The sequence below is a fragment of the Alosa alosa genome, chromosome 19, assembly GCF_017589495.1.
Source record: "Alosa alosa isolate M-15738 ecotype Scorff River chromosome 19, AALO_Geno_1.1, whole genome shotgun sequence".
NCBI lineage: Eukaryota > Metazoa > Chordata > Actinopteri > Clupeiformes > Clupeidae > Alosa > Alosa alosa.
Window position 1 is genome coordinate 29103285 of NC_063207.1, and position 14617 is coordinate 29117901.

The 14617-nt window shown below is 44.2% G+C and overlaps 1 protein-coding gene across 1 annotated transcript; it reads left to right on the forward strand.

Annotated features, from left to right (window-relative positions):
- The first annotated feature begins 4224 nt into the window (after positions 1 to 4224).
- zbtb42 (zinc finger and BTB domain containing 42) lies at positions 4225 to 11238 on the forward strand. Its single transcript, XM_048228503.1, is given in 3 exon segments — positions 4225 to 5049; positions 5469 to 6136; positions 6138 to 11238. Coding segments are annotated over 3 exon segments (1809 nt in total). The 5' UTR covers positions 4225 to 4991; the 3' UTR covers positions 7221 to 11238.
- Positions 11239 to 14617: the final 3379 nt, after the last annotated feature.

A 14617-nucleotide genomic window follows, 5' to 3' on the forward strand; every position in this document is an offset into this window, starting at 1 on the left:
ACACACACACACACACACACACACACACACACACACACACACAGTCTGTTACTTAACCTACTGAAGCTGTATTTGCAACAGACTGCATCTGATTCCCATTGGTCAGCAGTCTGAGGCCTTCGGGCTGCACTAAAAACTTGCATCAGACCTGTGTTATGTCCCTTGGTGCTGTTTTATACAGCATTATCTCTTATTACTTTGGTCCCATCATTATATCACATTTCACTTTAGATGGACATACTGTTTGACCACAGTAGAGCCAACATGATGTAGATACATTTTTGGTGTTTTGATAAGGCTTATCTTCATAAATATGGATTGGAGTTTTGCAAGGAGACCTAATTGCTCTTGAAAGATTAAATGTAGAACATGTAGAATATATAGGCCTATTAAATCTGCACAAAATCAAAACTTCACAGTTCACACACACAATTGTGCTCTTGAACAAGGCACTTAACCCCTGTGGGGAGAATGGCCCTTTTAATATAATTGAAGTATGTAAGTCGCTTTGGATTTTTAAAAAAGCGTCTGCTAAATAAATAAATGTAAATGTAAAATGCGCAGAACACCTGATGTCTCATGCAAAACTATGCAGTGCATTCAAAACCCAATAATCCCTATTCAAAACCCTTTTTTTTTCATCAAATGACACATACAGCTATTTCTATAGTTATCGATATGGTTATCACTGAATACAGTACACATAGGTGTGATAAGTTTTAAAGCACTTTAGAAAGTGTTTTTGTTTTTTAATCCATTTCAGTGAGCTAAAACGCTCATGTGTGGATGCAAGTTCCAAATGCGTATAGAAAAATGTCAGTTTTTTAAAAATATCCAGGTATGTGTATACAGGGTCTGGAATTCAGAGTTTTCTAGGCATGTTTACCCATGATGAAAAATCAAATAATCCATTGAAGACAAAACCTTCAGTGTGAAAATAATTCATAAAAGCAAGACATGTTTACATCACTGATGGACTATGACGTCTTCACAATGAGATTACATCCATTGTTGAACGGCTGCTCAGTGTCGTTTTTACTATTGCGCCTCACGTTTGTCATTCACCTCAATTCATTCCATGGTATTGGTGATGGAGAGAAGCACCAGGAAGAGAAGAGGAAGAAGACAAAAGTCTGCATTCAACAATCAACATCTGAATCTTAACGAGCAGACACATATCCAGTGTTTATAAGCAGCTTGTGGCAGAGAGAGAGAGAGAGAGAGAGAGAAGGAGGGAGAGAGGAAGGGAGGGAGAGAGAGAATGAGGAAGGGAGGGAGGGAGAGAGGGAGGGAGAGAGGCACCCTGAAGTAATGAATGACATGGAGGAAGCCTGGCCTGGCTGGCCTGGAAGGCTGCAGAGGAATGCGAGGCCTTTGTCTGTTTGAGTAAAGAGCGGGTCAGAGGGGGGAGTACCCATTGATGAGCACAGAGAGAAAGAGAGACAGAGAGAGGGAGAGAGAATGAGAATGAACCTTCAGGAAGCTCTGTTTCCATTCTCTCTCTCTCTCTCTCTCTCTCTCTCTCTCTCTCTCTCTCTTTCACTCTCTGTGTCCTGTGAGAACCTCTTGCAGTCATCAGCATACAGAGGCACTCTCGGGAGCCCAAGTCCCAGGGCACACAACAACTGCTTTGTCTAACCCATAAACACACACCCCACCACTGCAGTCGCCCTCTCCCACCCAGCCCAGAGAAGCCCAGAGGCCCATGTCCTGGTTCTCACTCACTCACTCCATTGACAATACACTTCCATGTCCAGCAGGCACTGAGAGCACCTTTGCTTGTTACAATATTAGTATTTTCAATGAGTCCTTTGTCTCATTGAAGAATGCTATGGAATAATTAACACAATTTTAAGTGTAACTGCAGCAGTTTAGTATTTTTCAATTAGTTAAATAGCATTTATCATCTTTAAATCTGATCATAAAAGAGATAAAAGACTAATGAGAGGAAAGATGTGATCAATTATCATTTTTCATTTTACTGTGTGTTAATTAGAAATGTATGCATGATTATCAATTCTGCGGTGTTCAGTATATTACATGAGTGATAACACTGCTGTTATAGAGGAAAAGAAAACAAACAGGTCATTATTTTCTAAAAAAGAGAACATCAGTGAAATAGACATTTTGTTTGCTGTGTATGTGTTTGCTGTCCTGCAGACCATTAGGAGAAAGATTGGGGGGAGGATGCCACAGCAATTTGAAATTTAATGTCAACAGCAAACAGAAAATGGACAAGAAAAAAATACACAACTGGATAAGAGCCTCGCATCACCAGAGGGCCCATACGACCAGGGCCAGCCAGGCCCCCTGCACCCGTCACTCTGCCCAACCCCACGCACGCACGCGTCTCCAGGGGCAAAGAGGAGCCGCAAATGGCCCTCTCAAAGCCAACAACAGCTGGAGCCCGGGGCAAAGGTGACCCAAGCAGTTGCAGAGAGCAACAACCGCGGCAGCTGCAGCCCACAGCCCCCTTGTCTCCTCTGGGTCTAAACTGCTCTAACAATTAGAGGTCTTAGCCAGGGTGTCCTCAAAATAGCTTAGGCATTGATATGTGTTTACATGAGCACAGGCTCCATGGCTTCAACATCTGTATAATTCAACAAAAGAGAATACTTTATCTATTCTACCCAAACATTCCTCACTGCATGATCCTCGGATTTGTCTAAATAAATACAAATATGCAGCGCTGGTGTTTGGTGATTTGTAAATAAAAGCCCAAGGAGGTTATAAAACACCAAATGTGTTGTACTATGTCTTTCTTGACTCCACATTCCACCGGGGGATTTCAAATTCAAACTCTGATCGTGGGAGACTTATCACACCTGCTGAGGAGCCGTGCATTTCTGCTAAGCAACAGGCGTGCATTAGGAGACAACTGTCTTTCTGTTGTTTTCTTTCTCTCTCTCTCTCTCTCTCTCTCTCTCTCTTTCTGTCTCCCTGTTAGCATCTCAAATCCTGTCTATGAATATGGCGGACTGTTCTATATGATAAACAGCTTCTTAATATGTAAGGGACCCGCTCCAGAAGTTGGTGGGGGACTGTGGAGAAGGAACAATGGCCGGGTGTGTGCGTGTGGGGGGCATGGATACTTCGGTGCCAGGGCATTCTGCCCCAGCTTGGGATTAGTCTTCAGCCTGTTACAAGATCCCTCCTACCTCCCCTGTCCACCCCCCAGACGTGAAACACATCAGTCTCCACAACAAAGAGCATGAAAAGAGAGGGGGAAGTGTCTGAGAAAAGCCCACTAATTATACTCTTAAATAAGCTAAAAGGGAAGTATGCAATGGCTGCTGAAGGCTTTCATGAAATCCTGTGCCATGGGAAAAATATATATTAATTTTCCTCATTAAAACAAACCAATGTGCAGCTGTAAATTAGTTAAACTCAAAGAGTTTGTGTAAAGTGTTTGTGTTGTGGTCTCTTTTTTTTGTTCATTCACCTACCTACTGTTCTCAAGTTAGCCTACTCAAACATATAGTAGATTACATGGAAGGAGTGGTGGGGCCGGGGCCAAGCCACAGCAGGTGATGTCATTCATTTTTGGAGAAAAGAGTTAGTTGCTTTCATCTCGGTTTGAGTCAAAGCTTTGTTGCTGATTGAGACACCTGTAGGCAATGGTGTTTTTTACATTCACTCACAACCTCATCAATGAAGTCTATTTCCCTCCTAAAAAATGTAAACTGGTACAACAATTGAATTTGTAGTCATTTATTGTTTTGTTTTAATTAAACTCTCTAAATTCTTCAATGCGTAGCCTAGTCTAACACCAAATTCAAAAGTTTTACCCAATTAGCACGAATAGTTTAGAATGGTCAGTTGTTCCGATGTGGCCATGAAACTTGGAAGTGAACACAGCTACTGCCACAGTGTGAGTTGATGCAGTAGTACAGTACAATTGTGCTCGGCGTTATCGCGAGACTGGACCATTAACAACCTGCTTGACACAGTACCGAGTGCTGCCTGCCCACTGCCAGGGTCGAACTGTGCTCAATAAACGAAGGGAGACGCCAACATCTGGCAACACATCATGAGAGGACGACGGAACCAGTAGAGGACTATTGTGGCTTCGCATTTCTGTGTAAGTATTGCGTCCGAACGTCGAGAAACACAGGGGCTGAAAGTTGGGATACCTTAGCTACCTCCACGCACTGCAGTTGTCGCGGTCAGCGACAGTTGCCGAGTTCCTTTGCTGTTTAAGGTTTTTACTAAGCTCCGGTTCATGAGTGTGTGCAGCCTACGGCCGCTCTGTTCAGTTGCAGCTCCTGTAGCCTAGTTGTTTTCGATCTGAAGTTAATTGTTTGCGTTTGAGGAAATATATTGGCCTATGAAACAGAGAAGTTTTCAAAAGTGAAAACATCGAAGTGGATTCCTTGTAGGCTAGGTGTTAATATTCGGTGTCTTTTTTTGCTTTCCCTACATCACCACATAATCTTTAAACTAGTTTACGCGAATGTGTCGACTCGGAGCGTGTTTGTAATGGACAATGTAGTTGGATTCACGTCGCAGGAAAACTAGCTGCTCGATTATTTATAAAGTTTCTTACTGTGTGACAGACGCACAATGGAAAGAGAGACATTACTTCGGTGGAACTCTGAAACAAGTTGTGGCGTCTAGTCTCTAGATTTGAAGTAACATATGGCATAAGGGGGAGCACAGCTGGAGGTAGCGTTTCCACTGCGGTGATGTCAGAGCAGCTGACTCCACAGCTTGCAGTGTAATTAGCAAACAGGGCACCAGTTTACTCACTCGCCTGCCTTCTCCCTAACCTTGCTCGGTGGGCAAGAGAGCTGGAGATTGGATTGGAGAGCCTGCTTCTCTGCTGGGCGTTTATGTGAGCCCTGTCTGTCTGTGTGCGTGCGTGCTTGATAAATGAACGGTCTCTTCATGAATGTCCGATAAACACGAAGAGTTGAATAGCGAACGTTTTTTTGTCCGTGTGGTAGCGTGTGTGCGACTGCTTGCACTTGCCTCGTCCTTTATGCAATTCCATGGGAAGCGCAAAAAGTAGCGATCAACTAATCGGACTGTTGCAACACGGAGAGGAAGGTAACTAGCCTACGTTCGGACAGCGTCAGTGTATGTTTATTATAAGAGTTGCTACATTCTAACTCCTAATTTGAAACATATATCATGTCTGTTAAAGACTTTGAGACTTCTAAGCCATTGTGAAGAAAAATATTTTCTAATTCACAGAACTGTTCGGATTAGTTTGTATATTATTAGTTTAAATGAAAGAAACCAAGTGTCATGTACCGATCATTAGCATGTATTACATACAATGCATTTAAGCAGAAAGTTTTTGCTTTTTGAAGGCTAACGGTAAAATCTTTAATTTTGTTCTATTCTTTAATTAGGCATTTTGTGTGGCCTTGTAACATCGTCAGCATAGCTCGCTCCCTCCGCTGCACTCTGAATGGCCTCCCAACGTTTATTTAATATCCAGTTTTTCCTGTTTTGTCCGTCAGGTTATGAAGGAAGAATGGAGTTCCCAGACCATAGCCGCCAGTTGCTGCAGTGTCTGAGTCAGCAACGTCACCAAGGTTTCCTCTGTGACTGCACTGTTCTCGTCGGCGAGGCGCGTTTCAAAGCGCACAGAGCCGTGCTGGCCTCGTGCAGCATGTACTTCCACCTCTTCTACAGGGACCAGCTGGACAAAAGGGACGTTGTGCATCTGAACAGTGACATTGTGACGGCCCCGGCTTTCAGCCTGCTCCTTGAATTTATGTATGAGGGGAAGCTTGAGTTCAGCGCCCTGCCAGTGGAGGATGTCCTGGCCGCTGCAAGCTACCTTCACATGTATGACATCGTCAAAGTCTGCAAAGGCAAGCTGAAAGACAAGGATCTGTCGTCGCTGGACGAGAGTCTGGGCGAGGGCATGGGCATAGGCATGGCCGCGCTGGGCTGTCTGGACAGCTCCTCTGACGGGGAGACGCAGCAGCACAGTGGCGGTAGCAGCAGCAAACACAAACAGGCGGGCACACGACGGCGGCCCCAGTCCCAGCAGCCCGCCCCGAGGGCCCCCCCGGCTGACGACTGTGACATGGACAGCAGCGAGGGCCGGCCGGCTGTCACAGATTGTGATAGGTCTGCTGTGGTGGTGGCGGGCAGGCAGAAGGCGAACGGTCACCCCGGCCAGGTCCCCGGACCTTGTAGGTGTCAATTATGTGTCAGCCGAGGCCGAGGCCGGCGTCCAAACAGCTGGAAAAACAAAAGCTGATGTCAGTGGTCCGGCGTGCGCGGCCTCCCAGAGGTCCCGGGCGTCGGATGACATGGACTGCGCTCTGGATTTGTCTCTCAAGCCTCTGCCGGCCTGCCGCGACGCCTTCCACCCCTCCCATGTCTCAGGACAGCTGGCCCTCGACAGCCAGCAGCAGGGCTCTGAGCCACTTGTTAAAGACGAACAAGACTTGCTGTCAGAGCAGGGGGACAGTGAGCCGACGAGCCCGGAGGGCCAGCGCTTTGGGAATAGCGCCAGGAGCGCGGCGGTGACAGGGTTCGCTGCCCTCTTCCCGGGCAACAACGGCTCCAACGCCACCCTGCTAGCCCCAGAGGAGGAACTGATGGAGGGGGAGGGGGCAGAGGGGCTGCTGGTGGGGGCTGGAGGAGGGGGAGTGGGGGAGCGGGGCCAGGCGAGAGGCCGAGAGGCAGACAACGAGGGAGGGGGGAGAGGAGTGGGTCTCAGCCTGGTGGTAGGAGGAGGAGGAGGAGGAGGAGGGGGAAGGAGGCTGCTGGGGGACAGCGAGGAGGAGGAAGAGGACGACCTGGCGTCCTCGGACATCTCCACGTCCAGCGGGGTCCTGCTGCCGCCGGGCCAGCAGGTGTGCGTGTGCCCGCTGTGCAGCAAGGTCTTCCCCAGCCCGCACGTGCTCCAGCTGCACCTGAGCTCGCACTTCCGCGAGAAGGACGGCGCTGTGCGCTCCAAGCTCTCACCCGACGGCTCCGTGCCCACCTGCTCGCTCTGCGGCAAGACCTTCTCGTGCATGTACACGCTCAAGCGGCACGAGCGCACGCACTCCGGCGAGAAGCCCTACACCTGTGGCCAGTGCGGCAAGAGCTTCCAGTACTCGCACAACCTGAGCCGCCACGCCGTGGTGCACACGCGCGAGAAGCCGCACGCCTGCAAGTGGTGCGAGCGGCGCTTCACGCAGTCCGGGGACCTCTACCGACACATCCGCAAGTTTCACTGTGGCCTCGTCAAGACCCTCGCCATCGGCTAGGCACCGAGGAGTCCGAAACAACTCAACACACACACAAAAACACACTCATATATATTCATATATATATATATATATTCACAAACAAAACAAACACAAAACAAATAGCACTCGTGCCATGACAATATCAACATGACAAATATGTCTTTGTATCCACTCAAGACTACTCTATGCTACTGTACAGGTCTCTTTGAATCTCCTGCTGTTGCTGCACATGAAAACGTAGCCTAATTTGAGAGCACTGAGGGGCATCCTTTTGCGTTAATGCTCAGTGAGGCTTTGCTAATTTCTAATGCACATAAGTGTGTTTAATTAGTGGTTGCCCACGGTGTTAATCTCTCCCTCTCTCTGTCTCCATCTCTCTCTCTCTGTCTCTCTTTTCGCCTGGGCATCTGCCTGGTTCAAATAATAGACAATGTATGGTAGTCGAGAGATTTGGCCTTGGGCTGAAATATCTATTTGTCACCTCTGTATGCTGAATGAATGGAAATGCTGGAGGGCTGGATGCACTTGTGGTTTCTCCCATGAGAGCTGTGTTTTTTTCCTGAGCTTGAAATGATAGAAAACAAATGAGTTGTGTGTGTATATATAGAAACACACTCTGTTCAAAGAGCAAATGATTCAACCTTTCAGAGCAGCAGAACTTTCAGTGGTCAGCCTGTAGGCTCTCATTCATGACACAAAGCTCACAGTCCAAGCCTAGGATCCCTGCATTATACTTTAGACAGCTAAAAGTCTGAAGTTTGACAACTACTGAGTATTTGTTTTGTTTGTTAGAATGTTGGGAGGTGTCATTTTTGACAGACCTTTGTTAGCACATCAGAATATATTCTGTTATTTATATAATAGTAACTCCGTTTGCAACAGGACCAGATCTGTTTGTTTTGTACATATCTACTGTAAGAGGCGCCTGCTTTGTTTAAGATGGGAGGGAGTTTATCAGGACTGTCACTTTGCCATGACGGCTCTGTGAAAGATTTGCCTCTTATTTGTGCTGTATTGAAATCGACTGCTGAACATCTGTTGGAGGTGGAAGTGGAAGAGTTTGTGGAGCGATAGGGCTTTTGTCAGGAAAACATGGCAAGTTTTGCTTTATCGCCTACTGTAAGCGACAGAGAGGAGATGGCAACCATCTCTGGCATGCATCTGGGCTGCATCTGGCCCGGGTCTGCACTGGAGCAACAGTACGGTCTGTACTGTGAATAAGCTGGCTTGGGCGGCGTGCTGCTAAAGGACACGCACATGAGTCAAGTGCTGTAAGACTCTGGGCTTCCCCAGGAAGCACTGCACTGTGCCCTACTGTACTGCAGATGAGCTCATGTCATTGCACGATGTGGTCATTCCAGATGGGTAGACTTTCAGTGGCATCTCGCTTGTCCTGTTGATGTATTGTGGGGTCACCTTACTGGTCTAAGACTTTTTTCCTTTGTTTTTCTTTCAATCTCTCCCTCTTTCTGTCTCTCTCTCTCTCCATCCCTTTTGTGAAGTGGGTGAATGTGAAACAAGATCAGGCAGGATGGTGAAACTGATTTCATCAGTGAATAATTTGATTGACTGGGTCTCTGGTGTTAGAAGTAATAGAAGGTTGTTTGCTTTTCTGTTTTCTTTGGTTCTTACTTGATTCGGACATAGCATATACTGTATGCATCAGCATGAAAGCAGGTAGCACTAAAACTCCAACTTCTGTATGATTTAATCTCTCCTGAGAAAACTTGATTAGGATTATTTATTAGTATTTTTTATTTGGTTCAGGGTTTTTATTATCTGTTAAATTCTTGAAGTTTTAGAGAGCTTGTTTCTTTTGCTGGTACTATTTCAGTTGTTAAATGGGGTCACTTCAACCTTGTATCACAGGTGTAGTTACTGTTTGTGTTCATGAAGTGAGGTTTTGTAACTTTTTTTTTGTCCAATGTTAAAAAACAAAACCAGAAGCTATCTTAAATGATTTTTTTTCTCACAAGATACTGAGAAGCACTTGTTTTGAGCATACATACTGTAGTTTTGACACTGATACTATGTAGGCTGCTATTTCTAACTATTTGTATATTTAATGTAAATATGTATTTTATTTATCAAAATAATTTTGTCTTTTCGTGTGTCAGACACAAGCTGAGTTGAGAAAAAAGATGCCTCTCAATAACCTTTTCGCAATCCTTTAAATCAAAGGTGATTTTGACTCTCAGATTTAGTTTTCTTCCTTGAGAGGTCCTCCCTCTTGTTTATGCCTTGATTTGGTTGATGAGCAGCATTGAGTGGCATACAACTCCTAGAACTACTTATTTTGCCTTGTGTGAAGGATGTGGTGTTTCTTTGGTGCTAACACTCCAATGTTCCACGGAGCACCCACCAACAATTCAAGCTACTGCTCATTCTCCTGTTTATCGCCTGTTCAGATTTCTCCTTGAAGGAATCGTGCGTCTTCCCCACTCCGTCTCTCTACTGAAGGAGAATCAAGTCTCGCGTTGCACTTTTTTTTTGTATTGACCATTATGCTGGTATGTGAGAAATGTACGGAGGGAGAATTTATGCAGGTGCATAGCGTATGTGTGTCAGCACAGAAGGCAATGACTGATGCAGAAGAAAGAGCACTGTATGTTTCTGTTATTTTCCCCTATTCACACAGACAGGACTGCACCCCCACAACCATATGTTTTTTTTTTTTTGTTCTTGATTTTGTTGCACATTTACTTTTATAAAAGCCCCTGTAGAATAGTATTTTTCCCCCTTTATTTTGTTTGTATACTTAAGGATCAGTTTAAACATTGTGATTTGGCTTTGTTGCAATTCTAAAGTATTTGATGTAGTCTGTATGAAGAGAACAGAGAAAAAGGATACCCTTCAGTCATTGGTTGTCTTGCCATGCATTTCAGTTGTATGTGTTGTTTTTCTGGTCATAACAATCTCATGATATCAAATGAATGTCACATTGTATATTTATCGAAGCTGAACATGGAGGAATGTAGTTTGTCTTGTCTTTTTCATTAACTCAAAATAAGACATCATTTCATACAGCTCTTGTTGAGAGATTGTGACTGTCATCTTGATGTATGCATTTTGCTATTCCGAAGCAGTGTGAATGAGTACACTGTACTGTTTCTGTTTTTGCAAAACTAATGCAATTTTATTTATATTTCTAGAATCATTTGACAGCATCCATGTCTCGTTGACACAAGGTGGACAATATGTTCACCCAACCCTATCGACAGCCCTTCGTGGTTGTTAAATGTCACAGACCGCACATATACATACTGTTTTTTTTAGCAGTTAATTGACCGAAATGTCCTAATTGATAGATGTCACATCAAATTACTGAGGTAGAAAGTACCTATATTACATATTACAAACCACTCCAGCGAGGCCTATTTGGTCTCTCCTTGTCATTCTCATTTTGTATGGGTAGGGTTTGAAGAGAAACACCAGCATGGAACAGTCACAAGAGCCAACGTTATGCATTGAGTCCTGTGCTTCTGGAAGTGGTGAATCCTAGATGGAAAAGTTTAGGTTTGGAGGAAAAACCTCCCCCTTTCGACTGCATGGATGTGTAATTCTGAAAATGTACTACTATTCTAGAGTCGAATTCAAATGTTAGTATGCATTAATACTGGAATATTGTCTTTTACAGGTTCAGACTGTGAAATTGTGTATAATCAGAAAAATATTTATTGATTCCTTGTGCAAAATTTTACTGTATCTCACAATTTTGATTTGTAAAATGAAAGATACTACTAAATGCAGAACTTTTTTCATAGACTTTGTAGAAGTGCCATTAGATTTAATATAATTTTTTAATAAGAAAGGTATATTTTATAGGAATCAAAAGCTTCAGTGATAGTGCTTTAGAAACCATAGATGACAATCTCTTTGATTTGACACTTGATAGATTTTGATGATCTGGAATTGTGTGTGCTTTTTTGTTAGCTCTTTTGACGTGTGCCTGTGTGTGTGTGCTGTGAAAATGTGACAATCTCCATTTAGGTCTTTTATTTAGAACGTGCATACATTAAAAGATCATTTTCTGTGACAGTGTGTGTGTGTGTGTGTGTTTCATTGAAAATAATTACACCGTGAAAAATAGATAGCTACAAATTAGTCTAATTATATCATATTGTAGATTTTGTGTTTATTTACATACATGTGTTTAAATTTTTTTACTTACAAAATATCTGTGTTATTGGTAGAGAAAACAACACCGTCTGGTGCAGGTGATACATTGGTTTGAAGTCGGGAGAAAATATTTCAATAGAATTTCCAGCAACTGGACTTGGGAAAAATTGAGTTAACATCTAATACCCTGCTCTCAATAGCTGTGTATAGTCAAGAGTGTGTTACCAAGCAGTAATTTGTATTAAGCAGGCAAACAAAGAAAGAAAAACAAAACCGAAAAATGCATGTCTAATTTGGAATCTGAGCCAATTCCGTTGTCATTCTCCAGAGCACGATTCAAATGATTCCCCCCACCCTGAACATCTAAAAGAAATCCAGCTGCTCGCCTGTGTAGTTCCCACCCCCTTCCCCCCACAAAGTTCACACTCACCCACAACAGCAGGGGACAAGGCAGCACCCCGACCCCCACCCCCCCCATCACCAAAAAAATCTCAGCCTCTGCCTCATCCTACGAACTCCATTGTGTTCGGGTCCGGGGTGTAGTACTTTGGTCGTCCCTATTGTGCGCTTCCCCCAGCCCCCAGCTCCAACCCCCTCCAAGCAAACCAACTCTCACTTTTGGGACACAAACAGACAACGTGGAAACACAGGCCTGCCATGCCAGAACCACAGGAATGAAAGAATAGAACATGCACAAGGTGCTCACATGTTTGAAACAGTTCTACATCAAATGGGTCTGAGATGTAGCTCCTAAATGCTTCATTGCGCTATGACAATCATGAATCATCGGACGATGGAGAGATTATTCATTTGGGTGAATAGAAACAATAAATGGCATATAGTTTGTGCAGTTCTAAGCTATTGTATATATCATTTGTATAGTTGACACACACACACATATATATAAGCCTTACAACTTCAATCAGTGTCAAACAGATCATAAACTCTTAAATGTTTATATGGGATTATGACGGTGAGGACACGTTGACAGTGATTGGAGAGGCAATGCTCGAAAGCACTGAGTGAAAGAAGAGTTAGGACACTCTGCTGCAATAATATTAGTGGCTAAAAAGTGCCAGTGGAATCTATGTCTATCTAAGTCTAACATGTGTATGATGTACACTTAACATATTCACATATTTAGTCTCCCTCAGGTTATTTGTAATAACTGAATGGAGACCTTTACAGATGCTTGACTTCCTTCCACTCTTCCAGCTAGCTGTTTGTGTGTGTGTGTGTGTGAGAGAGAGAGAAAGAGAGAGAGAGAGGAGGGAGGGAGGAGGGATGGAGGCTGTTTTGTATGGTTTGATATTTGCATGCAGTCCCCAGGTAATAGGAAGACTTTGGAGAAGAAGTGAAGTGGAAAGTTGCATGTCTTCACCTCCCAAGGCCAGCGGTGGGAGCCCTTGACCTCTGCTCACGGCACCCGAGACAGCTGGTGCTCGACCGTGTTCACTTCTTTATTTATTTATTTGCCAACAAAAGACAGGTGGTCACACTTGAAAATGAGAGGTGTTTGTAGCACACACACACACAAACACATAGATACACCGAGAAATGCGCACACGCACGCACGCACGCACGCACGCACACACACACACACACACCGAGACATGCATACACACACACACACCAAATCACACATACACACACAAACACAGTAGCATGCATACACATTCTTAAGGATGAAAAAAGAACAAACAGCGATGTTCCAGCCTGGATGTCATCTGAGACATTTTTTTTTTCAAAGAAACAGGACCACTGCCTCAAGGGGACAATGCCATCACACAAAACCAGTTCACAACAGCACTCCTGAACTGCACACACATTTAAATTGTTCCTTTAAAATGATGTTTAACTGCACTGTAATATTTATTATTATATCTAGATGTTCAAGTGAAAAAGAGAAATAATAGTTATAATTGGTTGATAAAACCTAGGGTTCTCTTCTTTTGGATTGCACATCTGGTTTCTCAAGGGTTAACAAAGGAGATGTTCCAAAAATGTTCAATCCTGGATGCCATCAGACATTTTGGCTTTCAAGGAAACTACTGTCTCAGTGGGATCATGGCACCACACGTTTACACTAGTAAAAAAAAACAGTTAATCTGTTTGTCTTTTAGATCAATCATTTCTATCACCATGCTTCCATAAAAACAGAAAGAAATAATAATCAGGTTAATACAACCTGGCTCAATATATTTTGGAAACAGCAAGTGGTGGACAACATGTTTAATCGAAGTTCTGAGTGTCCATTCAAATTGATTATGATAATTTTCTACTGAGGCTCAACTCGGCAGAATTTAGGAAATCAAATAAAGAACAAGAACCTGCTTCATTGAGCAGGAAATGTTGAACTGCAGTCCACAGAACTGTGTGTGTTCTGCTATGTCCCCATCACAGTGTGGAAATGTCATTTTAAATCCACAGATGTTTTCATATGGCATGAAGTGATGAACAATACAGGAGCAGACACAACTCTCTATCAACAATCATCTGGTAAAAGGCCTGTAAGGAGAAGGGATACAACAGGTGCTTACACACTTTGCACCTGCACTATAATCATCCACCTGCCCAGGATAGGCCTTACTGTAGTTTCAACAGTATATATAGTAGTACTGACTGGTGTGGTTGGTCTCTCAGCGTTGGGCTGTGGTTGCCTCCTCGAGCGTCCGAGTTGCTGGTGTTGAAGTGTCCTTGGCCCAGTGCACAGCTGTCACTTACTCACCCTAGCTAACTCATATTTATAGCAGCAGCATCACTGAGAAAGGCGCTCTTTCCCTCTCCTATTCAAATACACACACAAGTGCAACCACACACACACACACACACACACACACACACACACACAGTCATATACTTACAATCACACGACATACACACTTACACCCAAACACACAAAGTAACACACACACACACACAGACACATTCAACACACAGAAACACACACACACAGTCATATACTTACAATTGCACAGCACACACACGCAGACACACACACATTCAACACACAGTCACACACACATATACATTCAACACACAGACACATACACAGACACACTCTTTCTCCAGGCACAGCTGGTCCTTACAAGAAAGGGAGTGAGACAAAGCCACACGCCTGGTCTTAAGTCGGTCCAGCAGAACGGCAGCCAGCAGGCCCACCCCAGAGCAGGCCCTGGCATGTGCCCCCAGGAGGAGGGAGGAGACGGGGAGAGGAGAGAGGGAGGAGGACCCCAGCCTGGAAGTCTGAGCATGACCTTTTTCAGTAAATCGCCAGGGCTCGGGGGCTCACGATG